At 54.2% G+C, this 27,180-nt stretch overlaps 1 protein-coding gene across 8 annotated transcripts in view; it reads right to left on the bottom strand.

Annotated features, from left to right (window-relative positions):
* Positions 1-27,180, bottom strand: part of TNRC18 (trinucleotide repeat containing 18) — a 75,632-nt gene that overhangs the window by 10,773 nt on the left and 37,679 nt on the right. For 7 of the 8 annotated variants that reach the window (XM_019753620.3, XM_074313972.2, XM_088798787.1 and 4 more), the window contains 10 exons: positions 22,281-22,456; positions 21,557-21,693; positions 21,222-21,350; positions 19,320-19,491; positions 17,586-17,946; positions 13,939-14,211; positions 9,151-9,402; positions 4,631-5,061; positions 1,584-1,736; positions 984-1,125 (listed from right to left, as the gene is read on the bottom strand). In XM_019753620.3, the coding sequence (XP_019609179.3) occupies positions 984-1,125; positions 1,584-1,736; positions 4,631-5,061; positions 9,151-9,402; positions 13,939-14,211; positions 17,586-17,946; positions 19,320-19,491; positions 21,222-21,350; positions 21,557-21,693; positions 22,281-22,456 (2,226 nt within the window). The remainder of the gene's footprint in view (positions 1-983; positions 1,126-1,583; positions 1,737-4,630; positions 5,062-9,150; positions 9,403-13,938; positions 14,212-17,585; positions 17,947-19,319; positions 19,492-21,221; positions 21,351-21,556; positions 21,694-22,280; positions 22,457-27,180) is intronic. The other variant, XM_074313971.2, reaches the window with a different exon arrangement.

The following is a 27,180-nucleotide window of genomic DNA, read 5'->3' as shown; positions in this document are numbered from 1 at the left end:
GGTAACAGCCGACACATGCTGCCCCTCCCCCATCCCAAAGACCACTACCCTCGGAGGCTGGCATGAGGCTCTGGGTCAACAGTGCCCACTGCTGCCACCTCAGCCACACCTGTGGGACTTAGCCACCCTGGAATGCTGTTTGTTCTGGTGGAAACCAACCCCCACAGCCAAACTTCCCATCAAAAGGCCTGGAGAGACCTCATCCGTCTCTACTCTCCCTCTCGAGCTCCTGGCAGCATGGCCCTGAGACCACGCCTGGCTAGCCCACCGGTCCGGGGGATGGATGGCCATGGAGCAGAGCGGCCCATGCATCAGCGGAACCCTAGCCATCCCGTTAACGTGGGAGCAAGCCCAGCTGAGGTCAGCCCTGCCGCCCAGCTGACCCACCTACCCCACCAATACCCGTGGCACCCTTTCCCTCCTCACCTGCCCTCTCACCTACTCTTCCCTCCTCGTGCATTCACACCCGTCCCCATCCACCTCTCTGCTGCCCCCAGCATAACTGGATCCTGGGCAATGGCCTCCCAAGCAGACTCCCTGCCCACCCTGAAGCCCCTCCAGTTCATTCTATACACAGCAGTCAGAGAGCTTGCTTCAAAATCAATCTGACCACATGGATCTCCCACTTAAAACCTCTGACAGCTTCTTGTTTTCCTTAGACAAAAGACTAAACTCCTCACCAAGGCCCTCAAGAGTCTGCGTGATCTGCCTCTGACCCGTCCCCAGCCCAAGGCAGTCTCTCCCTAACCCGGCCCAGCTTACTAAGCCAAAGACAAATTGGCCTCTGTCAATTTAGCCCAGGGACTACGTCTCACCCAGCCTCAGGGCCTCTGCACACGCCATTTCCCCATCACTGTCCCTCTCATTGCCCACCCCCCTGTGCTAGCTCAGCCCCTGCCCATCTCAGACCACGGTGACTTCCCCAGGGGAACTCCTGCGGCCCACATCCAGGCCTGAGCCCACACACCATCGCAGGCACACACCTGGTGTTAGTGGCCGCTCCACAGCTGCACCACGTGGCAGGTGCTCATCCTCGGAGAAGCTGGAGTCTTGGTTGGGTTCAAAGTCCTCCTCAGCAGCCATACTCTCCATCAGTTTGCTCACAGCTCCCCCTTTCCCCCGGTTCTGGGGACAGAACACAGCAGACCAATGGCTTAAGACATGGCAAGTACTTCCTACCTGGCTAGGGACCCTCCTTGGAAACCCAGGGTCCGTGAGGCCATAGTGGGCGTCGGCCACATGTGCAGTGGGGGGTCCGAGCTGGGTTCACCCCGGAGGCCCGAGGGAGGACAAGGTGGGCTCATCACGCTCCTGGCCAGGGCCTGCACATGCTCAGTACTGTACTTATATTCGTCACCATGGCAGGTGCCTTGGTTCCCTCCTTGGAGAAACTGAGGCAGAACCTCTAGCTACACCCAATGCATTTAAGGAAAAATAGTGTGGCCAGAGGCTAGCCAGCATGGTGGGGGGGTCATACCCAGCCGCAAACCATCTGCCAACTAGATGAAGAAATCCACCCAAGCCTGGGGGACCCTGTGGGGACCCTATAGGGACCCGACTCATTTGGGCGCGGCGAGCCTCACCTCCTTCTTCACCTCCTTCCCTTTGGCCTTGGCCTTGCTCCTCTTGGCAGAGGCCGGGGAGCTGGTGTGAGGGGCCCGGGCCTCCGGGGGTAGGGTGGGCGCACGGGGTGGGGGCAGCGCGGCTCCTGATCCCGCCTCCTTCCCCTTCTTCTTCTAGGGAGGAAGCAACAGAGGTGCCATCAGAGGCGAGCAGGCCTGGCCTCCGAGTCCTCCCGAGAACACCCCTCCCTCCCTCCCTCCTCCCCCACACAACGACTTTTAGTTTCAATCTTGTTTTATTATGACTACATATTACTTGTAAAAAAGAAAAAGAAAAAGGCAACACCTAAGTGTATATAAAGCATGTCTGTGTGTGAGTCCCTCTCCAATGATCCTATTGACTGCAACACAGTGTGCCCTTCCAGAACCTTCCACATGCACATACAAACATGTGAACATGAAAGCTGTACAGACACATCTGTGCACGCACAGTATTTTTCTAAACACGGTATTTGTTTGAAACACATGGGAATTTACTGAAAGTCCCACTTTGCAACTTTGTGCCCCCCGGGGTGTCTGATCTACACAGAGGGAGCCTCTTTTGTTACTTTCAATAGCTGCCCAATGTGCCACACGGAACCACAGTTCATTCAACCACCCCCCAGTGGTGCCTCCATTTTTTTGCTCTTCCAAACGATGTCACCTAAACAGACAGTACCGGTTCGTTCTGCAGGCATGTTGCCAGAAGGAGCATTTAAAACCATTCGGCTGCTGCCTGACTTGCTTCCAGAAGGCGAGGGCAGTGCCACATCCATCCCAGCTCGAAGCCCCCAGTGTGTGACACGGGGCAGCTCCCCCTGGCTGGTGGAAGGGAAACCAGTCCAAGGGCATGGGGACCGTGCACGGCTTCACTGAACAAAGAACTGGGAACAACCTAGATGTCCAGCAACCGGTTAGAGATGCTGGTGCATCAAGAGATACAGCTCCAGCTTTTATTACGCAGGCGAGAGTCCTGTTCCAAGGCAGAGGCACGGTCGTGGGCCAACGGGAATGATGAGACTTTTTGCAAAAAAGCAGGCTTGAACTGCAGTCAGTGTGATCCAGAGGTGATGGGTAGTGGGCCGTGGGGGTGAGGGGGGGTCACTTTCTGCTTTTAAAAGAGACATGCCTACAATGAAACGACCAAGTCAAGGGACCAGAGCAGGTGGAAGATGAAGAAACAGAAAAAGATAACACTGGGCAAATGTTACCATGACAACAGCAGAAGTCGCAGCTTCCATATCACATGAGTGAAATGCAAAGCAAACAGCGTTAAAAGGGACAAAATAGGAAGTGTTCTAGGGATAAAAGGTACTCAGTTTAATCCCCATTTGGGGCGAATACACATATGTATATGGATATACATACACATTATGTTTTCTTGTGTCTGATGTATGTTTTAATCCTGTTCTCATGTCTGAAATCAGATGGCATCTTGGGGGTCGCCTACATCCCTTGGAATTTCCTGGGTCTTAGGAGCGTCTTTTGTTCTAATGAGGTGACTGTTGGTCCTTCGGAGAGGAGAGTTAGTGATCAATCATGCCTACGTGCTGAAGCCTCCATAAAAACCCCTCAACGATGGGGTCTGGAGAGCCCCCAGGTTGGTGAACACAGGCCTGTGCTCAGAGGGTGGCACGCTGGAGAGGGCATGGCAGCTCTGGCTCCTGCCCCCAGACCCTGCCCTGTCTATTCCACTGGCTCTTCCTGAGTTGTGTCCTTTATAGTAAACCGGTTAATTTAAGTAAAGTGTTTTCCCAAGTTTTGTTGAGTCATTCTAGTGACTATCAAACCTGAGGAGGAGGTCATGGGAGCCCCGATTTATAGCCAGTTGGTCAAAGTGCAGGAGGCCTTGACTTGTGACTGGCCTCTGAAGGGAGGGGCAGTCTCATGGGGCTGAAAGCCCTTCCCCTGTGGTCTTTCCAGGAGCTGGTGTGAAACATGTTGGGAGTAGAGGGAACAAACTCTCCTTTATAAATAAAGTATACGTGGTAAAGTGTTTAGAACATGCCTGGGCCCCACCACGGGTCACCCGGTACGGTGGTCATCATTATCATTATTATTAAATATTCCAGCACCTTCTCTCCAAGGCCCACAAAAACCTTCAGCAAACAAGAGGTGAGCACAAATCAAGGTACCTGTGGGTAACATTCAAATGCGGCCCCTTCCTCAGCACCACCCGTTATCAGGAAAGCAATGCCGATAAAAGGGAACAGGAAAGCTCATCCCTTTTTGTGACTTTCTCTAGAATGTCACGTCATTTGAGGTTGATCCTCCATTAAGGACATGGGGTGGAGAGGCCTGAGGCAGAGACCACCGTCAAGAGCTGGCTGTGAGGTTTGAATGCAACTACCCAAAGGAGGAGCAACTGGCCACTAGCTTCCTAATGGCCAGTGCAAAAAGGGTAATAGGTGTAATCATCACAGAGTTCTCCAAGCAAGTTTTCTCAACCTGGGTGTGTCTATGAAAGAATTTGGGGAAGGGAGAAAAGAAAACTCATCTCTACTCTCACCAACCTCTGAAGAAATGAGGCTTTCCTTCAGGTGTGAGTGGAGGCCACAAATCACAATAGGAACAGCAGTGCTTATGACTTTGTCACCAACAGAAATCACTGTCATGTAGCACATGACAGTTACCGCAGAGACATTAAAATATCACTTGTGCTCATCACTTCAAATTGATGGCACTCACGATGCCCGCTGCGGGCTCCTTATCAGAGACATGCACGAAGCAGCGCTCGGAAGTGTGGCATTCCAGTATTCCGATAACTGCATTTCAGTGTCACTGTTGTCCTTTGGGGTCTGTGCACTTCACTCATGTTTAGAATTCTGAGACAAGAGGCAGAAGGGCCTCGGTAAGGGAGGGGAGGCCCGGCTCTTCCTGACAGGAGGTCTGAACGCCCCTCCGGGCAGCACTGACCCCAGGGCCCTGTGGTGGACACTGGAGCCTCCTCCCCAGGCTGGAGGAGCCGAGCATGGCGTTTGGAAGGGCACGCCCCTCCCCGCGGAGCCACCCCTGCTCAGAGCCCCTACCTTCCTGGGGTCCTTTCTGTCCTTGGCACGGCCGGCTTCTTTCCGCGGGCTCAGCGGGCCGCTCTTGGTGCAACGGCCCGACTTGGTGGGCACGGGCGCTGCGCTGCTGGGCGCGGGGGCGGCGGCGGAGGCGTCGTGCAGGAAGATGCGCTCGCTGCGCCGCCGAGCCCACAGGTCGTCGTCACTGGCCTCTGGCCCCGCCTCCAAGCCGGGCTCCCGGGGTCCCCGAGGCTTGCGGGCCTTGCGCCCCTTCTCCGCCGCCAGCTTGGCCTTGTCGGGCCCGGTGGGGCCAGAGCCCCGGGCGCCGGGCACGGGAGCAGCCAGGGAGGGGCCTGGCTCCCCCAGCCCCTTCTTCGGCCGCAGCAGCCCTGCAGGTGACCGCTTCCGCACCTTGACCTCACTCTCCGAGTCAGTGTAGTCGAACTCCGTGCCTGGACGTGGAAAGAGGGAGGGGGCTGTGGACAGGGGCTCGTGGGGCTCCCACTTCCCACCCACCCAGCCGCCCTGGCCACCAGCACAAGGTCACACAGGGGACCCCGCTGCCTGTGGGAGCCTTCTCCCCATTTCCAGGGGAGGATCCTGAGGTCCAGAAGAGGAGACTCACCTGGCCACATGCCTGTGAGTGGCCGGTCTTGCCGGGCCCCACTCTTGTCCCCAACCTGCCGTGGCCCCCCAGACTCTGCTCCCTACCCTCTCCCCAAGGATATCATCTGGAAGGTGGAGACTCCTGCCTGGGCCTCAGAGCTTCTCCTCTGCCTCCTGCGTGCCCCGTGGGAATCCCAGAAGCCAGGTGAGCAGGAAGGGCCCACACCTATGGGGCAGCAGCTCTAAGCAAGGTGGGTGGGAAAACCCAGCTGAAATCCCCCAGCCCCAGGGCTTCTCCTCTGCTGCCTGGTGCTGTCTCAGAGCTGGGAGGTCCCTGGCACCTGCTCCCCTTTACAGGGGGGAGCCTCACTTAAACCTACACCACCCTGGGGCCCAGCCCCTCCTCTAGCCCTGAGACCCACCCCTTCGCTTCCGACAGCCAATGGGCCAGCTTCCTTCTGCCACAGGGCAGCCCTGACCCAAACCCTCAAGGCAGGCCTGGGCCCTGAACACACAACATCTGACTGCAGGGCTAGTGAGCTCACCAACACCCAGCTGCCTCCCATCTTTTCAAACCTCCAGGCCTTTGCTTCTGGTCCCTCTGCCCGGAGCACCACCTGACCTCTACCTGGAGAACTGCAGCCTCCTTTCTGAGAAGACGCACTCGTCACCCTGGGGAGTCCTCTGTCCACACCTCCCTCACCACAGGCACACATCACACTGGAGGGCTCCCATCCATCCCACTCCACCTGCTTTCCCCAGGAAGCAGATCCCCCGAGTTCTCCCGGAGCCCCCAATGTTGTGCAGCTCAGAGCCTGTCCCAGAGCTGGTGGCCAGGGAAAGCATCTAAATGGGGGGTAAGATGGCACTTCTCCCTGGGGATGGGGGCTTTAAGATTTATTCCTCCTCCAGGCAGACCCCAGGGACGAGATATGTGTGACAGCCCCTGGGATCACCACCCCAGAGGAGGACTTGCCCTGAGTCCCACTGCACATGAGTCGAGAAGCCAGGGCCAAACCCCAGGCCTCCTGACCCCTGGGCAGCCAGCAGCCTGCCCACAAGGGCTCCTGTGGGAGGCCAGGCCCCGTGGCCCTGACAGATGCAGCCGCAGTAACAGGCACAGGGAAGGCGGAGGGGGCACACTCCGTGGGAAGGAGACTCTTGCAAAGCTTAATGATCCCATTAATTAATCTTTTGTTAACGGACTTCCCGCTGCACAGGGAGGCAGCTGGGGGCTTTCATGGCTGATTAGAGTGTGGGCCATAAAACGGAGGCTGCAGAGTTCTACTGTGAGGATAAGGGAATGAGACCCCACCTGATGACAGCCCTCCTGCAGAAAACCACCAGAAAATCCAGATGCACAGAAAACTCTGCAGTGCACTGCGTAGGGAGGGGCTCTGGAGAGTGGACATACGCTTGGAAGAGGGCAGGATGGAGCTACACGAGTAAGATTGGGTTGGAGGATAAATACTTATGAGACCAATGGGGCAGCATGAACGGTGCCTGGGACAGAGGAAGTGGTCTCTGTGAGGGCGATGAGGGGGTGAGGGTGGACAAGATGAAGCTGAAAGACAGGGAAGGATTTGCCCAGGCCTCACCCAGCCATCAGTGCTGGAGCAGGGAGCAGAACCCACATCCTGACCAGCATCCTGTGCTCCTGCCTCCGCCCCAAAAATAAGGCAGTAAAGGAGGAACACAGGAACAGCAACGATAAAAATAGACAAAAAATAAAAAACAAAAGGGTAAGACACAAAAGATGCAAAGTCAACGGATGAGGAAGACATACCATGCAAACAGTAACCAAAAGAGAGCTGGACTGGCCATGCTGATATTGGACAAAACAGACTTAAAGATAAAAATTGTTACTGGAGACATAAAAGGACATTTTGAAATGATTAAACAGTTCACCCATCAGGAAGACATAACAATTATAAAGGTATAAAAGAATATACATCATGACCAAGTGGGATTTATCCCAGGAGTGCGAGGTTGGTCAGTATAATAAACCATATCGATAGAATAAAGGACAAAAACACACGAACACCTCAACAGACAGAAAAAGAAAGAAGACAGTCCATGTTCACAGATAGGGAGATATGATACGATCAAGAGGTCAGCTCTCCTCAACTTAATCTATAAATTCAACGCAATGTCCATCAAAATCCCAACAAGCTGTCTCGTGGATAGCAACATACTAATTCTAAAGTTTACATGGAGAGGAAGCAAGAGACCCAGAATCGCCAGCGCAATACTGACGGAAAAGAACTAAGTCAGGGGACTAACACCACCACCTGGACTTCAAGACTTACTATAAAGCTACAGTAATCAGGATGGTGCGGTATTGGCAAAAGAACAGGCAAGCAGGTCAATGGAAAAGAATAGAGAGCCCAGAAATAGACGCCCATAAATATAGTTAAATGATCTTTGACAAAGGAGCAAAGGCAACACAATGGAGCAAAAGATAGTCTTTTCAACAAATGGTGCTGGAACAACTGGGCCGTCACAGGCAAAAGAAAAAAAAAAAAGAACCTAGACACAGACCTTACTCCCTTCACAAAAATTAACTCAAAATTGATCACAGGCCTGTATGTGAAATGCAAAACTACAAAACTTCTAGAAAATAACAAAGGAGAAAAAAATAGATGACCTTAGTTTTGCAGGGAAATTTTAGATACAACACGAAAGGCACAATCCATGCAAGAAAGAACTGATAAACTGGACTTCATTAAAATTAAAAATTTCAGCTTTGCAAAAATCACCGTCACGAGAATGAAAGGACAAGCCATAGACAGGGAGAAAATATTTGCGAGACACATCTGACAAAGGACTGTTATCCAAAACATACCCCAAACGCTTTAAACTCAACATTAAGAAAACAAATAACCGGATTAAAAAAGGGGCCCAAAACCTCCACAGACACTTCATGGGAGGTACGCAGATGGCAAATAATCATGCGAAAAGATGTTCCACATCTTATGTCATCAGGGAAATGCAAATTACAACAACGAAATACTACTACACACCTATCAGAAGAGCTGAAATCCAAAACACTAACACCAGTGCTGGCGAGGACGTGGACAGCAGGAATCTCAGTAACTGCCGGTGGGGACGCAAATGATGCAGCCACTTTGGAGAGTTTGGTGTTTTCTTAGAAAACTAAACACACTCTTACCATATGATCCAGCAACCATACTCCCTGGTATTTACCCAAAGGAGCTGAAAACTTACGTCCACTCAAAACCTGCATTCAGTTGTTGACAGCAGTATTTATAATTGCCCAAACTTGGATGCCACCAGGATGTCCTGGGGGGCCCTTCAGTAGGTAGATGGATAAACAGACTGCGGTCTATCCAGACAGTGGAATATTACTGACTGCTAAAAAGAAGTAAGCTATCGAGCCATGAAAAGTGGGATGGCAAGCCTGGCTAAGGGAGACACAGCACCTGAGAACCCCCACTTCAGGCCCAGCCCCAGGCTGCAGCTCTGTGTGGCCTGTTCCCTCTGCCTGCACCCGTTGCTCCCGTGTGCTTGGCCGGCTCCCACTCGGTAGCTCCCACTTAGCCATCTCTCTCATGGGTCAGCCTGCGTGTCACCAACCTGCAGTGGACTCCTTGACTCCCCAAGCTGGGTCAGGGACCTCTCTTGGGCTCCTGCACCCCCCAGGGTGCAGATTTGAGGCCTCTGCTTCCCAGAATAGCCCGACATCGGGCACCTGAAGGGGCAGGCAGGTCAGGCCATGTTTGTTTGAAGGTTACTCTGCATAGTCTTGGAGACCCCTCCTTGGGCACAGCAGGCCAGGGCCCATATCACCAGCTCTCCGTTCAGTGCGGGGCCAGCTCCCAGCTCTGCTCCCACCCTTCTCTGAGCCTCAGTTTCCTCACCTGCAGGATGGGGCAGTGGAGCCACCTCCCAGAAGCACACCTGCCAGTACTTACCCATCAGGCTCTGCCGTTCCTCTTTCTTCCGGGCCTTCTGCTTCGCCTCCAGCTGCACCACTGACAGGGAAGGCCCCACTGTGGGGCTGGGGAGGGCGCTGGCTGCAAAGCGGGCCAGCAGGCCCAGACCGCTCTCCTCCAGGCCTGGTGACAGGGCCCGCTCCCGGGCCCCTAGCCTATAGCTGCCGTCGGCCTCATCCTCTTCTTCCTCCAGCTCATCTTCCTCGTCCTCGTCCTCCTCGGAGCTCTCATCTGGCGTGCAGAAAACAGGAGGCGAGTCAGAGCCTTGGCCGGGCGTGTACCGCCCCCCCCCACCCTCCCCTAGGCTGGAGCGCCAGCCTAGCTCCTCACCAGCTGGGGATGGATCCTGCCTCCTCCAGAACCAGCCCACGAACCCCCCGATGGCCCAGGACCCCATCAAAGCGAGCCCACGCCTTGGGCATCCTGGACAGCCCAGAGGTGAGCAACGGCTTTGGGAATCACAGTGGGTTTCTGTCAGGGGGACACCAACATGCACCTGTGCTGTGGGGAGGGGGACACACAGACAGGACTGGAGACAGCTCTCTCTACGGTCTCACGAGCACACACACCCCGACACACAACATGAAGGCTGAGGAAGGAGCAAGGAGAGGAGAGAAGGAAAGAGACGGCTGAGGGAGGGAGGAGAGGGCCTGGGCGCTCAGGTTGGGTTCCAGGCATAGGCGCCTAGGGGAGGTTTTGGCAGCTGGAGGCCTGTGGGCTGATGGCAGGAGAAGGTGGAGTCTGGTCTCTTCTTGGTGGAGAGGGGAGGGGACACACACGGTTGAAGCACCTAGCAGTCTCTGGGGTCCAAAGTTGGCACCTAGTAACACCCTCTCTCTGGGGCACCTGGGGCAAGTCCCTGGCCCTCCCAGAACCCTATTTTCTCATCTGTGGCACAGCGTTACCCTCTCAGCCCACCCCCAGCTAAGGGAGGGTCCAAACAAGATCTCACATACGTAGGAGAGAGCGCTTTGCAGGAGTGAAGAGGATTAAACATGCACAGAGCCACCCTGTTCTGTGAAAAGAAACCGCTGTCCCCACCACTGAGGAAGCCACAGGCTGGCTATGCCTCTGGACCTGTGGGGAGCGGGAAACGGTAAGGGCTGGCTGGCCCACTCTGCACCAGGAGGTCCAGGCCCGGGGCTCAAGCCTCAGGCAGCACAACAGGACTCGAACCCAGGGCTAGCTGGCTGTCCTGTCGCCCACGATCTAGTGGAAACAGACTCTAAAGAAGCCCCACCTGTCTCTTGTTGGTGACTAGAGACATGCCTCTCCCCAGCACCTGGCCCTGCCACTCCAGTCACAGAGACGAAGGTGGGACGGGTGGCGGTGCTGGCGGAGAGAGCAGGGAGGACCGTGCTCCCACATATGAACCAAGCCCTCCACCAAGAGAGTCAGTCTATAGGTACAGGCTTGCTCTGACCTTCCCCGAGAGGAGGCCACCTAAGCCCACAAGGGCTGGCCGGCAGGATAGCATCAGGGGCTGCATCTGCCCATGAGACGTCACAGCCAAGGAGCCCAAGGGTGCCTGTCTACCCAGAGCATTGGAAATGTGAAGGTGGCTCTGGGGGCCAATGACTAAGGCTGGGCCAGGCAAGGCTGGAGAGAGATGTGACCAGGACAGGGACGGTCTGGGCTCGGGGAGGAGCAGACGGCCAACTCCACGTTCTCCTGCCAATGCCCCAAGCTGCCTGGTTGCTTAAGTGCAAAATCTGTGGCCAAAAGTGGTGACCGGGGTGCCGATGAGAGTAGAGGCTCTTTCTGTCCACCCACTTATCACAAGGAACCCGGTTTCTGCTGAGTGACCCTTGGTGAGGGAAGCAGTGATGAGCTTAAGGAATCTCTAAAGGGAGTCGACAGAGGAAGGAGGCAGAGAGAGGGGGTTACTAAGGGGAGAGAAGAGGAGGCCCGGCCCCCAGAGCGATGGATGAAGCGGGATGGCGGCCAGCGGGGCAGGCGGGTGGGCAGGCGGGCGGGCGGCAGGCAGGCAATGCACACTTGCGATCCATTCACACTGCGGACGTCACATGGTCCGTCTCCGCCCCAGTGGGCCACAGCGGCAAAGCAGGCTAAGTGTAGGCAGACTTTCGACAGCGCCTGGGTCCCCTGCATCAGGACCCCTGGGGTCGGCCAATTTGAGCAGGGTGGCGGGCAGGGGCTGGCTGGGGTAGGGGCACAGGGTTGGACGTGTGGCCAGCTTTCCCTTCTAGAGATAGCCTTCCCGGGGCTACTCAGGTGTGGAGACTTCCAGAACTCTCTCCCACCCAGGAGGATTGCTGGATTTCTGGATGTCAGAATGTCCGCATCAGATCCCAGAAAACCAGCAGCAGCCCCACCCCAGCACCCTGAGATGGAAGAGTGTTTGAAGGCAAAAGCCAAAAAAAGGGGGTACGCCTGCCACAAAGTGCAACCGCAGATTATCTTGGTCTCCCAGGACCCTCCCACCTCCCACTCCGAGCCTGACAAGCCCGCCCCAGCTGCCTCCCACGGTGGCTTGGCAGCTCTGCCAGGCCAGGGTCCGCAGGGCAGGGGGAGCAGGGGCGGGGGGCGGTCTGAGGACCAAGAAAGCCTTTCTGGAGTTGTCCACACCTGAGGCAACAGAGCTTGCCAAGGGCAGGGGGAGAAAAAGTCCCAACAAAGAAACCCAAGGAAATGCAGAGGAACTTCTATACAAAAACTCTTGGCTCAGTATGTGGGGTTGGCTGTTGTAATTCGGTTTGGTTTGATTTTCCAAAACCCGATCGGTAAGTGCCAAAGCGACCCGCTGCTGCCATAGCCGATGGGGGCAGCCCCGAGGAGGGGAGGTGCAGGGGGACACAAAGAAAAGGTGTGCCTACCTAGGGACCAGCGAGCCAGGCTCCACCCCAGCTCAGTGACCCGCTGCGCCGTCTGCCCTACTCCCAGCCTTCACTTTGCGTCCAAGTGCAGCGTGAGAGCAAATGCAAGAGACCAAAACAGACATTCAAAGCATCATGGGTAGGGGTCAAGGGTGAAGGTATGGTCAAGCTGCTGGGAGGAGAAAGCAGACACACTAGAAAAGCCAAGCCAATTAGGTGTTTTAGTATCAGATGTCAGTAAGGCCCTATTACCCAAATATCCCTTCTGAGACCTGACCAACTGTCTGTGTGCAGTGGGGGCCCTTTCTCTTACCCCCTGCACTACCCTATCTGGACTCTGTCCACTGCTGCTTCCAGCCCTTGTGTGAGGGCCCCCCACTCCCTCTGCCCACTAGGGCAAATGACCCTTGCTAGGCGATCTGGGGGACTGCCTGCTTCTCTACAGGGTCTGAGCTGAGGAAGGAAAGCCCCAAAATTTGGAAGCTGGAACCCTGTCTTTAAGGGGAAGGGGAGGAAAGTGGGCAGGAGACATGGGGGTCCAGCCCAAGGGAGCGGAGGGGAGGACGGCAAACCAGCCAAACTGGTCCTCGAAAGCCTGGGATAGGGGAGGCCTCGGGAAACCAGGCTGGCTGGCAATCTGCCCAGGAGAACATGAGCCCCACAGGCACCCGGCTCTGTGCTGTGCCATCTCTTAGTCACCCAATATGGATCTCGGCCATCAGGAAGGGATGTGTGGAAGGCAGAAGGCAGACCAGGAACGTGACAGCAAGGCTGGAATTGGGGTAGCGTTCCTGTCCAGGTGGCCCCTGGCATGCCTGGGCTTCACTCAGGGAGCACAGGGATCTTGGCTCTCTGCAAAGGGTCCACTTTGAAGCAAATCCTAAACCAGGGCAGGAAACATTTTAGGATCTGCTGGCCAGGGGTCACTGAATTGGACCCTCTTTTTATAAATGAGGCAAATGAGGCCCCGGGCTGAGCTGAGGCAGCCTGGGCCTCTGGACTCACGGGCCAGGGCTCTCTGCCAGCACTGTGCTTTGCCCCTCAACTCGCCAATGGAGCCCATGCTTTCAAATCTCACAACCGAATCGGGGGCAGCAAATGGTCTTGACCCTGCACTGCCTACATGCCCTTCAAAACAGAAATGTGTGTTAGAAACAACGTGTTTGTAAATACTTTTAAAGCACTATTGCATAGGAATAGAGCATTAAGAAAATAAAAGACAAACAGGCAACTAAAAAAAAAAAAAGAAAAAAAAAGATGATGCTGGAGGTGAAAGCAGTTGACTTTAAACCTGAAAAATGAAATGCATGCCAACAGCTCCCAGGGATATTTGAATAATAGAGAAAAGCAGCAGACGGCATTATCCCATCTCTACCCCTTCTGGGGTGGGGGTGGGGGGGAGGGGAAGGAGGAACAAAATGAGAGAAGCGGCAACCTGATGGTCTAGTCAGGACACAGCAAGAGAGACAAGGCACACGGGTTTAGTTAAAAATGAACTCGATTTGTTTAATAAAGCTTGGTATTACCAAAATCGCGGTACAAACATCAAGTCACACGCCCACACGACAGAATTCCATTTACAAAACGTCCCTCGGGAGGCCCCTGCCGAGAGACCCCCCCACCCCGGCCTGCGGTCTGGGGGGCAGAGGAGTTAAGAAGTTGGGTGGGGGCAGAGTGGGGAGAGTGGAGGAAAGTGAAGACTAAAACCAGTCCGTATAAAAGCTCAAAAAGAGCTGGTATTATCACAATGATACAGGTACAAATAAAACCCAAATTCAAAGGCGGATACAGCAGGCTACGCTGCCAAGAACCAAGACGGCCGCCCCAGCGGCGCCATCGCTCCTGTGCGCTCGCACGCGCTCGCTCTCTCGCTCTCACTCACTCTCTCGCTATAAAACATGGAAGGTATTGTGTGTTTGGAGCTAGTAACCTTGGTCAAACGAGTCCTCCGAAGAATCGCTGAAGGAGGAACGGGCCTCGACCTCTTGAAGCAGCAAACAAAATGGCTGCTTCCTGCTGGCGGCCGGCTTGGGTTTCAGAGTCCGGGCGGCCGCCAGGCCCCTCTTGGTCAGCTTGGGGCCCCCAGCCGGCTTGCTGTTCTTTGCCACCATGCCACAGAGGATGGGAGATGCCAGTTTGGAGCTGGAGGGGCCCTGGGCAGACCACTCGTTCAGGAGCTCTTCCTCTTCCTCTGAGTCGGTATCTGCAGTCAAAGTAGTTTTTAATAAAGATAAGTCATAGACTGGGGGAGGGAAGAGGCTGGTGTCTGTCTTTCCTTATTAACTGGTTATGAGAACACCCTGGTACGTGCCACAACAGAGAGGTCCAAATGCCTGCTGACCGTGGAAGAAGCCGTCAAGTTAACATACACCTCCTCCTGCCAGGCCGGCACCTCTCGTGTCTTACCTGGGAGGCCTCCCAGCCGTGGGCATCACACAGCTCCTCTTTCCTGGGCTTGGACCCAGGCCCTGTCTAGGCTGACTGCTGCCGGTATCACCCACCACACAGCTGCCTGGGCAAACAGCCTTTCTAAGCCCTGGGGAGGGAGGAGCCCTGCTCTCAGGAAGGTCTCTGCCCTGGTCATAGAGGTCACTGCTGGGCCCCCTCTATCCCACAGGGCTGCCCTCAGCCTGGGATCCTTCTGGGGAGGGACAAGGCCTAGGAGGGGAAGGGCTCAGGTAAAGCTCTTCTCCCCCAAAACACCCGCTTCCAACGGTGTGCTGAGCTGCCATGTGCAGACTCAATTGTGCACACTTCGTCCCAACTCCACACTCAGCTATGTCACAAAGACAGCTTGAAATAGGTCACGGCGCAGTAGTTATACCAAGAAAACTGGCAAATGACGTTACAACTCGGGGCTTCCCCAGCTGTGTGTCTGCCTATTCGAGGCGAGTTATCAGCGCACTGCTGCTGGCTTCCCACAAGTCTCGGCCTGACTACATGGGTGAAGCCTGGGTTCTCAAGCTTTCCTGGGGGAGATCAAGGATCACCCAGCTTTGGGAAGAGCGGCTGTCAAGTGGGCACAACTCTGGCCCTTTCCAACCTACCCCAAACATATTCACACTGTTCTGATCAGTTTTACATATGGAGAGTGTCAGGTTTCAGTGGAAGGGCACCTCAGCCGAAGACTATAATCCCGACCTGATAAAATCCACTTGGAATTGAGGCACTTTAATAAATGTGGCTACAGCTGTGACAACACCTGCCATCTTCAAGTCCAAGAGAAAGTGTGTGTGTTCAGGGTGGAGGCAGGGGAGGGGGTTCTCTGGCCGCCTCCTCTAACATCTACGCTTTTCACTCCTACCAAGAACCCAACTGCAGGATGGGTTGGACAAGAGCAAGACCCACCAGGCGCATGGCCACAGGGCTCCTTCCTGTGTGCTCCATCCCACCCTTCCTGAGGCCACATCCTAAACTGGAGATGCCCATGGGTGACGACTGATTTGACTTCCCACCAGAAGCCACCAGGCAGACCACCCAACCCCTACGACCCTAAGTAACAAAGCAAGAGGGCAGTATTCTCACTTCCCATCTCCTACTGGGATGGCATCGCTCTGCTAGAAAACACCCTTGACCTCTTGTGACTGCACTCTCATCACCTTAGAACTGCAGCAGAGCTAATAAAAAACAGAGAGGAGCTCTCTCCACAGCCAGCTGCGTATCATAGGCAGCACCTAGTCAGAGACAGGCCTTCTGACTTCTTTGTTGCAATGTTAACCCATTTCCCTCACCTGGCCAGTGGAGTTTTAGCCACAATCATAACAGTTAGAATTTCAACTTGAATGTGGCTTTGCACTTATGCTACATTGGACTCTCCACTGAGAGCACCCCAAAGACCTCAGGGATCAAGCTTATCTCTGGCTACAGCTATACCCCATCCACATCCACCTGAAAGTGGAAGATGTGGGGGTTCCTCCAGGAACAGGCCAGGCACATCCATCCACCACTCTCCCTTGAAAGACAAAAGGAGCAGCAATCTTCTTCGCCCCCTCTTCTTTCATTCCAAATCGGACAGAGAAAGAGCAGGGATAAGTAAGCCCTTCTCTCCTCCTTCAGAGCTATGAGTCTTTGAAAGTGGCCCTGTCTACTTGGACCCACAGTGGTCGGGGGCCTGGGCAATGCTGCTGGGATCAACCCATCTGAATCGAAGGACCACAACAGCTATGGCATTCGTGCATGTCCTCAGCACAAAGCAGCTGCTCGCCCCACACCCATCTGAACATCAGTCCTGGAGACCCACCGGTCCTAGGCAACCAAAAACACACGTTTGTTAAAAAAACAACAGCAGCTCAATCATGTGCAAGGCACCACATCCAGTTCTTTACCAACATGAGCTCAACTTTAAAACTCATGTCTGCTCTGGGAGGCAGGTGATCTTAACTCCCAAGTCCATAAAAACTTTATTTCCTTAAGAAAACACACATTATAATGCTAAACGAGTCCATTTTTGTACTTGACATTGAAACTCCCCCACCTCCCCCAATGAACCAGGGAGAGCCAATCAGAAGCCCAGACGCACAGATCCTGAGAGTCACCAGTGAAAAAGCACTGCACCCCAACTAAAGCAGGGGACTTCCAGAACAAACCCACTGACTGGTACCAGGAGCCAAGAAGCCCTTCCTGGCCTTCCTGTAGCAGCCGTACACTTAGCACCCATTCGTCCTGGCCATTAGATATTATTCTGCCTCCAAATACTTACAGAGCACCTACGATATGCCAGACAGCAGACTCTGGGCCACCAGAGGCCACGGAGAGCCAGCCGGAGCTGACCCGAGAATGCCTAGCTCAAGAAAACCACTCCCCGAGCCCCCAGTGAAGGAGCTCCAATGTGGCAGTTTACAGTTAATGGATTAAAACTCAGTCCCAGTCCCACTAGCTACATTCCAAGGGCTCAATAGTCACAGGTGACTAACAGTGACTGTCCCGGGAGGCGCAGAGACCACATCCATCGTGGCAGGAAGTCCTGGGCAGCTAAGTCCGACAAGCTAGGCCTCACCCTGGCCCGACTCCCCCGTACGGCACAGCCAACCTCACTCAACCTGAGTAATCTATCCTCAGGAAAAAAAGGGCAGTCGCCCGGAGGGCTGTCATAAAGATAAAACGAAACACTGCCCTTACAGCCTTTAGTCCAGTGCCCAGCATGGCGTACACTCAATAGATGCTATTCTTACTAACACTCGGCCCAAGGGCTGAGAGCAGCCTGTGGGCAGGGGACGTGGGACCATCTCTACGGTCCTCATGAGCGACCATTCTAGGCAGAGCAGCGGAAAACCCTGTGGCACAAGGCCTCCGCACTGACGGCTTTGGCTTTCTGGCAAACAGCAGAAGGAGAGCAGGAGAGGGCACGTGGACTTCCGCCCCCACCCACCAATCACAGGGGCCCAGTGATCACAGGCGCCTGCCCAACATGGCAGCGGCCAGTGCAGGCACTTCCGCTTCAGGTGGGCCCATGTCCGGCCTGGAGCCAGTGCACAGGCAGAAATGAGACCTTCGAGCACCCAAGACATACAGAAAGAGGCAGAGGAGAAGAGAGGCAAGAAGCGACGGCCTGGAGGCAGCGCGGCATCCGCTACTTACTGTAGGAGTAGCTGCTCACTTCCGAGGCGAACGGGGAGGGGGCCGCCTTGGGCTGGCCTCTGGCCTTGAACCCCGCCTCCAGCTTCCTGGCTTTGGCAGCCCTTTTGTGTTTACCTTCTCTGGACGATTTCAGAGACAGGCTGAGGCCTTTGGCCAGCGCCTTCCTGTCCTTGCCCAGCAGACTGTCATAAGGCGTCAAATACCTGCTGCAGCCCCCATTCGTTTTTGATTTCCCCCCAGTACTGTCCGAGAACTTGAAGGGTGACTTCAATTTGTCCTGCTTTGTGAGGGAGAGGGCCTTGTCCAGCTTGCTTGCCAATTGCTCCTGGTCACTGGCCATCTTCTTCTTCTTAATCTTTAGCTGGAGAGGGAAGTTGGAAGTCACAGGTTACGACATGTGACAAAACAGGACAGTGGGTCTCAGTGCAAAAGCTCTGACAAACCTGAACTCCAGTCCTTCTCCCTGCCTCTGGCTTTTGTCAAATTGCTTAACTCCTTTTAGCCTCAATTCTTCTACTCTGTAAAATGGGGAGAATTATGTATGGGAATCACAACGTTGCTCTGAAGAACTGAGATAAAATATTTACTGATAGCTGTTACTATGGTTACAGTTATCACTGGCACTGGCATTTCCACTCTGGCTCTCCATGGTGCTGTCTGGTGCCTCCTAGGGAAGCACTTTAAGCAAACAGTGCAGGAGAAGCCAGCTGGATTAAGGGAGGACGAAGGCAACCAATGCTGAAAACCCAGATCAGAGCCCGGCTGAGCTGCTTATCTCAACTACCTAGAGCAGCTCATGAAGACTGCCACACAGCCTAAATCAGCCCATCCAACGACACGGGCCAAAGCTGCCAAGAAAATGCCTCAGGCATGCCAGAAGCAGAAAAAACAATTAGAGATTTCAAAGATTAGATCCCTGCCTGCACTCTCATGCGCTGTAGTCATTTGTTGTTGAAGTGAAATGTGCAGTTTCAAAGCTATTAATGCCCCTCATTTGAACATTTTATCTCTATTTTCTTTCATCAGGTAACATTTCCTAAGGGAAAAAAAGCTAGGATGGTGTCATTTAAACAATTAAAAGAGTATCCTTCCCAATTTGAGAGTTTAAAGGATCCCGATGTACTAACTGGCTCTCTTCCCTCCTGGATTGTCTCCCTTACGTGAGTACCTCCCTCTGATGGCCAAGTCCGCCGAAACTGCCCCCTCGCGCAGGGCTCGACAAGGAGGAATGACAAGGTGCATCAGTATTTAGAGACAAGGGCCTTAAGTGTGTGATTTCAATGCTCCGCAGAAGTAAGAAAAATCAAGGAGTTGGCTCTCACCCCATTGCCCTTGGAGAGTTCACAGAGGAAATTACAATGGCATCAAGCCCTTGTTTCTTAGAACTACAAAGTGAAGCTGCTTCTTAAACAATTACACTGCATTATCTGGTTAAGAACTTGCAGTTTCTCTTCTTGGCTTCAGCACAGGGTCCTGGAGGACACACAGGGGATGTGGCTTTCGGTCTCAGGTGCACCCGAGGCTTACTTGGTAAGTCTCTGACCTCCTCTGGGCCATAATTTCCCTTTCCTTACAAGAAGGAAGATTGGAGAAGTCACCCTGGCACGAAGGCACCCATTTCTACAATTTCTGTATAGCTGTAGGGCCAACAGACCCGCAAAGGGAATGTGAACTCCACACCCTGCGGACCTTCTGCCCGACATGATAGCACAGCTGGAAGACGGGGCTACTGACCTGACTCATGAAGTCCGATGAGCCTTCGTGCTCGTCCCAAGGCTGGCTCCTGCCCCGAGCTCTCCCCGCTCCAATGAGGGCATCGTGCTCCTCCTCAGGCCCCTTGTGTCTCTTCCTCATCCCTGCTCCCAGCTCGTAGGCATCCGACGTCAGCAGGGGCTTGCTGCTCAGCCTGCAACCAGAGGCAACATTGGTCAGCACCCTGGCCAGGCAGTACTCAGACTGGGGTCCGCCCTCGTGGGCCTGAAGGGTGGGCTCTGGATGCTGAAGCACAGACAGTGATGACAGTGACGAATCTGGGGAGATGGATCTTGTTGAAACTATGGTGCTGGGATTCTGGGATATTTGTGAATGAGGCAGAATGAGAGTTTAATGGGAAAGAAGAAGAATTTCTCCAAGGCAGTATCCTCTGCTGGCCTCTTTCTTTCTTGTGCTCCTTCACACACACACACGCACACACACACACACACACACACACACACACAGCTCTGCATGGTCAGACACCTCTTACCAAAATGTGCCAAGAACGAGGATCAGAAATGCCCAGGAAGCCCACCAGGATGGCAGGGGCACTAAGATCCAGAGCTTATATGAAGAGCCACTGGCCGGTCTCCTGCAGCCTGGGGAGTATCAGCCATCGGGACATGGGCCTGTTTAAGGCTTCTCTTGCCTGCTCTATTGCTAATCCAACCCTTATAAGTACTAATAACAAAAGCAGCTCATTTTCACCGGGTGCTTACTGTGTGTCTTGTCCCATGTTAGTGCTTTGTATTTGAGCCACAAAACAACGCTTTGTTCTATGTACTATTTTTATAGATCAGGAAACTGAAAAGCTCACACCGGGCCCGAGGTCACAGCAAGAGTTGGGGCAGGGACGCAAAAGCAGGAAGTGCAACGGCCTCCAGGGTCTGCATTCCTAACCAGTGGGCTTACATGCCACGGGTCCCAGACTCTGCTGTCTTCTCCAGGGCCTGCTTTCCCTACCCCTCTGTGGCTCGCCTCTCTCTGCGCTCTCCTCATTCAGGAACATCCAAGGATGTTAAATGCACGATGCGGGCGCCCCTGCGGTTCTCCTGAGAAGAACTGGGGCCAACCCACTGCCTCCCGTTCCTCCTGAAAGCACACCATGGTCCCCTCTGCTTTCTCAAGGCAAGCACTAGGCCACGCACCTGGCATCACCTGCTCTGATGTTGAGGCTAAAAGACACTCCACCCCAGTCCTCTGATGGGCCCCATTCTCCTTAGACCTCATTGTCCCCACACCCAGGGAAGACCACAACGTCTTTCCCATCCATATCGGCCTGGAGAAAAAGCTCTCAATCCAGCCAGCAGTCAGGAAAACCTCCAGAGGTAGCTTCTGCTGCCACCCAAGGAGCTTGTCCCCAGAGTACACACACGAAGGAGACGGCCCTGGGTCGCAGGGTACAAACTCAGGCATGATGAGCCAGCAGGTCAGGCCAGCAGGACGAGAATGACACTGTCCAGCATGGAAAGAACTAAGTGACAGCACGAGTCAGAGCCCATCCCGTGGGGCTGGGAGCTCAGTGGCCCCTCCACAGGGAGGAGGAGTGTGGAGAGGAGGGAGAATTAGTCCCTAGCCACAGAGGAAGTAGGCGTGGCAGGATGATGGGTGAAGCACTAGGGTGACGGCCCAGAAACTCTCACTGGGGTCACCGGTCGCTCAGTCCTGGCGGGATGAGTCTGCCTGTCCGTTCCGCCACTCGCCTGGCTTACCCTCCTGGCTCAGGCAGCGCGCCATGCTCCCTGAGAGCTACCAAACCAGGTGGGTCAAAATCCAAGGGACTCGAGGTCCCCAGCGCCCAGACGCAGGCCCTGTGTGGGCCCGCACGCCTCCCCTCCGAGCTCTGTGCCAGTCCCCGACCCACCGAGGGGCCAGCCTTACTTTCCGCTACTGTTGCGGCTCTTCCCTCTCTTGCGGGGGGGCGACAGGGCGCTCAGGGCGTGGGTCCGTTTCCTCGGCCTGCCAGGGCCTCTGCGTGCCAAGCTTCTATGGGGTTCCTCGCGCCTGTCCCTTAAAAAGAATCACACGCTTGGCTGTGAACCTGGGGGGTGGAGGGGGCGCAGAGAAGGGACACACGATGCGCCCACATCACTCGGGTCCACACACACCTCTGATGGCCTACCACAGCAGACCTACTGAGCGCCAGCGCCTACGAGAGCCCGACCAGGGCGCCGCTGCGGGCCTGGGCCCGGGGGTGTGGCGGGGAGCTCACTCACTCGGACTCGCGGCGTCTCTGCAGCTTCACCAGCTCCCGCTGCTTCTCCTTATACTGCCGCTGGACCTCGGCCAGCCGCATGCGGAAGTCCAGCTCCATGGCGTCCATGTTCTCCAAGGAGGACTTCATGGCATACATCTGGGGGGAGACGAGGGGTGAGGACACCGACGCCCACGTCTCCCACAGGCTTGTCAGGCATCCAGTCAGACAAGGGATGGCGGGCAAGGCTTCAGGTCAACAACCAGGGGCCCAGCTCAAATCCCATTTCTGCCACCTACTAGCTGTGGCCTTGGGCAAAACACAGACACCTCATCTGCGTGCCAGGGACCAAAACACCAACTTGGCCGGGCTCCGTCAGGGCCACATCGACCTTAACAAGTGCTCCCGCAGTGCTGGCTACATGTGGACACACAGGGAGGTGAGGCCACTTGCCCCAGGCCCACAGGCCACAATGGGCACAGCCAGGTCTGCTCTTCCCAACCCATCAAGCTGCCGCCAACATGCTCTTGACATGTTATCAAATGGGTAAACTGAGGCCCAGAAAGGGGAACTGACTTGCCTGGGACTGAAAAGCAAATTGGTGGCAGAAGGTGGACTTGAATCAGGCCCTTCCAACTCCAAAGCCAGCCACACCCCAGGCAAGGTGGCCTCTGGGTGGGGGTGGGGGAGAGAGACCCGTCTCCACCCCACCCTATAGGCCACAGGCAGGAAATATAACATCTCACCCGCTCCTCCTTCTTCTGCATCCAGCTGTACTTCTTGTTGGGGTTCAGCTCCCGTGGAAGCCGCAGGTTCTTGAGCGGGTCCACAAAGGGGCTGTCCAGTACGTCCTTCAGCACGTGGCTGCTGGCCGCCAGCAGGCTCTCCAGGGAGGGCCGCACCGCCAGGCCCCGCTCTGCACCTACAGGCAGGAGGCGGTGAGCCCAGGCTGCTGTGCCCGCCGGCAGGACTGACAGGTGATGCAGTCTACCCCCCCCCCAGGACCCCACACGGAGTAGAAGGGGGCCCAGAGTGAGCTCCAGACATGCCCGAGGCCACACGGCCCCCAGGATGCTGAGTGGACTGCACAGCCCTTCTGAGACGCAGGAACTGAGCTAAGTAAGGACGTCACGGGACAGGCATCCTGGTCCTGCTCCTCAAAACCTTTGCTCATCTCATACACAGAAGAACGTGTGGCAGTCACCGAAGGCTGGCACAGGTTCTTTCTAGCACTGTGGCTCTCTTTGGATCTGTCCTTAAAATTTCCCATGAGGAATGTGCATGTTTTTTATCACCAGAAAAGAAGAGCCCAAAATTAAGTTTTGTAAACAGTAACATACGCACACGATAAAAAACAAACCAAGTCCCTCCCTGGGGATGCTACTGCTGACGGTTTCTGGTAGATGGTTCCAGAAACGTTCGTGCACATTCAAACATACGGAATATATGTGGGCACCCTTTATAAATATAAAAATGCCATCAATCAATACATAACGTATCATGCTTTGCTTTTTTCTACTTAACATCTTTCCACATCAGCATATAATAAAGATCTATCTTCTTATGTCTAGCTTGAATCTTATAAAAACCATTTCTATAGGTCAAAAATACTAGAATGTCAGCAATTTATATGGCCAATCTTAATAGCAACAGCCAGCGGTCTGTTGCATTGATGAGCTTTAATTTATCTATATAATCCTCACCGGTGGCATTTCGGTCGTGTCTGACATGTTTGTCTTTTTTGCAGTGGACAGATAAGCACACAGCAAGGACACGTGTCAAGAAAATTCCTACCCATGTGATTACTGTGATCCAGGTGTGTGTGTTTATCTCTGATAAGTATTCCGAGTGCCCTTCGGAAAGGAGCAGCAACTCACAACCTCAGCAGCGGTACACAGGGGCCAGCTTCCCCACCATCTCTCTACCAAATTAACATGAGTCTTAATTTTTTTTATTGATGTCTTCTTTGTGATCTAATATATGCTTGATCTTCGTGAATGTTCCATGTGTGCTTGAGGAAAAAGGTGTATTCTTTCCTGCCATGAAATCGACCTTAGTCGCACAGGTCAGGGCTTCTCCACCCTGACCAGAGCCAGGCCTGTTCCCGCAGCTGGCTCTCTGCTGTGGGGGCGGCTGTCCCAGCATTTGTGGCAGGATGCTTAGCACATCCTGTCTTTACCCACTAGATGTCAGCAGTACTCCCCACTAGTTGTAACACCAGCCGTGTCACTGCCAGTTGGGAACCACTGGCTTTGCTCTTTGTCCTGATGGAAACTGAGGCCACACAGTGGTGAACCCCATCAGTTCCCAGAGGTGGTATTAGATCGAAGCACATGTCCAGCCTGAGGTGACGCCTGCGCACCACCCTGCCCCTTCAAGGTCCTCGTAAGTCTTAGTTGTTGGTACAGAGGAGGGGACACCAAAGTGTGGCTTGGTCACCTCCTTCACCCTCCAAGAAACCAGTCTTGCTGGGCCTCTCAGAACTGACAGCCCAGGGCAGCCTGAATGACTCTAGTTCCAGCTACTATGGGTTGAACTGTGTCCCCCCAAATCCATATGTTGAAGTCCGAACCCCAGTACGTCAGAATGGGGCCTTATTTGGAGATGATCTTCAAGGAGGTGAGCACGTTAAAGTGAAGTCAGTGCGGTGGGCCTAATGCAATACACCCTCGTCCTTTTAAGAGGTTCGGACACAGACACACACAGAAGGACGACCATGTGAAGGCACAGGGAGAAGACGGCCGTCTACCCCCCCCAGGAGAGAGGCCTCATGGAGGCAGCCCTGTGTGCACCTGGATCTCAGACTTCCCGCCTCCAGGCTGTGAGAAGATGTCTTTCTGTTATCTAAGCCGCCCCGCCTGTGGCGTTAGTTACGGCACACCTTGCTGACTGATGGCAGCCTGTGGCGTTACCAAGGCAGAGGAGTCCCGGGAACAGGAGCCCAATGTGCACCAGAGTCCCCAGGACCCTGCGTCAGTCACAGGGGAGCAGGTAGGAAGGGCAGCACACCAGGCCGCCCTGTTCACTCACGTGTAGGTAGCCGCACGGGGGAGGAGGGGAAAGTGGGAGGGCTGACGGCTCCAAGAAGTGGCCCAGGAGCCTTGGACACCTGCTCTGCACTGCCCAGAAGAAACTGCAGAGGACTAATGCTCAGTATTCCACCAGTGACTAAGAAGGCCACAGGGACCGCAGTACCTCTCAGCCCTGCCTCCAAGTGCACTCTTCCCCGAGCCAGAGCCTGAGACCAGCGCGGAGCCACACCCCCACTGCACAGTGCTACACCCCAGCATTAGTGTCAGTGTCAGACCAACTGCTGATCTTTCCCCAACACCTGCTCCCCCACCACTTTCCCAGCTCAGACACTGGCAAAATAACTCTCCAGCAGCTCAGGCCAAACGCCTAGAATGGTCCCTCCACACCCATATCCGGTCTGTCAGCAGAGCCTGCTGGCTCCCCCAGAACCCACCTGCTCCTCCCCTCTGCACCCCACCACTGAGGGCCTGGAAGGAGACGGGAGCCTCCCCATGGCTCTCCCCTCCTCCTGCCTCAGCTCTCCACACAGTCCCACAGCGGCCCTGCTTACGTCCAATCCTTCTACTCCAGCTCAAAACCCTCTCCCAACGGCGCTCCATTTCACTGGAAGTAAAAGACCCCTGGAGCTGCTCCTGCCTTATCCCCCCGACCTCCTCACCACCACTCCCCCCCCCTCCCACTCCCCTTCAGTCCCTGGCCTCCTTGTTCTTGTTCCAAAGTAACATACACTGTCACCTCAGGGCCTTTGCACTTGCTGTTCCTTTAGCCTGGAAAAGTTTTCTGTAGAAGAGCCTTCCTCCCTTTCCTTCCTCGGGACCCCTTATGAAGAGGAGCTTCCCTGGCCATCCCCTAAAAGACCACCCTTCCCAGCGTTTCCACCCACTCTCTGTCACCACCTGACAGTGCTGAGGGCTGCACTGGATGGTGTATACATAGACGGCCTGTTTACTGCGGGGCCCCAGCAGTCGAAACCACGCCGGGAACAGAGTAGGCACTTAATAACTATTTGTTGAATGAGGGTATGTAAGGTCCCCAAACAGAAAATGAGGCAGGAGTGCAAGAAGGGGCAAGGGTGGGCAGCAGACAAACTGGGGGACCCACGCTCAGCCCCTACTCAGATGCCCCTGGCCCTCTGCAGTCCCCTCAGAAAACCCACCAACAGTTGGTAGATCAAGAGGGTTTTCATTTTCCTCTGCAGAAAGTAATTTTTTTTTATAGCAAACCATATAAATGAAAGAAAAGAAGCAATGAACTTAGAACAACAAAACAACAGACACCTGGGGGGGGGGGGAATGTTACTTGTCCAAGTTTCCTGGGGGGCCGTTTGACCATAACGTGAAAAAGCTTGCAAATGTGGCCTTTTGACTCAACAATTCTACCCCTGGGAATCCATCCCCAGGAAAATCAGAAGCAGGGGCAAAGATTTCTCTTCAAGGGTAATCATCACATTATTTACAACAGCAAAAAAAAGAAAGACAAAAAGAAAAAAAGGTAAACTAAAATGCCTGACAATCTCAGATTGGGTCATCAAAGGATGGGGCCTCCACTGGGCAAAAAACTGGGTAGTCCCTAAAATAATATTTTTAAAAGACACAAATGTTTTAAATCTAAAACATTTACAATGTTTTAAGAAAATCTGAAAAATGTTTAGTAAAGAATACACTAAGTGAAAAGGGCAGGTTACAGAACAGTTTACAAAACAGTCTTAATTTTAGAAACGTGTGTAGCAACAATTCCAGAGGAAACACACGCAAACATTGGCAGTGCTATTAGCTCCTCAGCAGCCATGCCTCGGTCCTTCCTCCAGATGTTCTGGGCCACATGGGGTGTGAGGCTACACCTGGCCCACAGCCCTTTCCTTGGTCACACATTTCTTGGAGCACCCCAATTTTCCATGTTGAACATCAGGGATTTTGTGCCCAGCCCAGATTTCACTGGCCCTTCTGCTTAAGACGCCCCATTTCCTCCGGAGGCCCACTGTTCCGTGCATTCCAGAGGTGACAGCCCATTAAGAGTGGTGCATGATCAGCCTGGTCCATCCCATCTTCTGGGCCACAGGATTTGCTTGTGCAAAAAGCATGAACCCCAGAGAGCTAATGAGGATGAACTGTACCATCTTTGCCAGAGCTCCCTGGGAGTCTGCTGAGCTAGGTAGGCCCATGGGCATGTAAAAAGTACTGAGGACCCCCCCACCACCACCACCATGAGAACAGTGGGCCTGTCTTGAATGAAGCCAACAGAGAAAAGTGGAGCAAGGGAAGAGAGAGGGACCAGGAAGAGGGCTGGGAAGAAACGCAACTACTGATGACTTGGTTAGGACGCCTGGATTAAGCCATACCTGAAACTACCTAATTACTGCTGTACTTTGGTTCTGTGAGCCAATACATTTCCTGACTTTTCTAAGCCAATTAAAAATCAGAGTTTCTGTCCCTTGCAACCCAAAGAATCCTGCTAATACAAAACTCACCACTGACAAAACGGGGAGAAATTTCACCACTAAGAAACCCCATAGATCAGTTGCGCATGTGAAAGTCCATAACCTACTGAACTGGTCACAATGGTAAGTTTCATGTTACGTGTGTTTTACGACAATTCTTAAAAAGTGACTATGAA

This window comes from Rhinolophus sinicus, chromosome 5 (genome assembly GCF_057876585.1).
Source record: "Rhinolophus sinicus isolate RSI-liver-muscle chromosome 5, RSI-T2T, whole genome shotgun sequence".
NCBI classification, from domain to species: domain Eukaryota; kingdom Metazoa; phylum Chordata; class Mammalia; order Chiroptera; family Rhinolophidae; genus Rhinolophus; species Rhinolophus sinicus.
The sequence above is the reverse complement of the archived record's forward strand: the minus strand, read 5'-3'. Positions and strand labels throughout refer to the sequence as shown.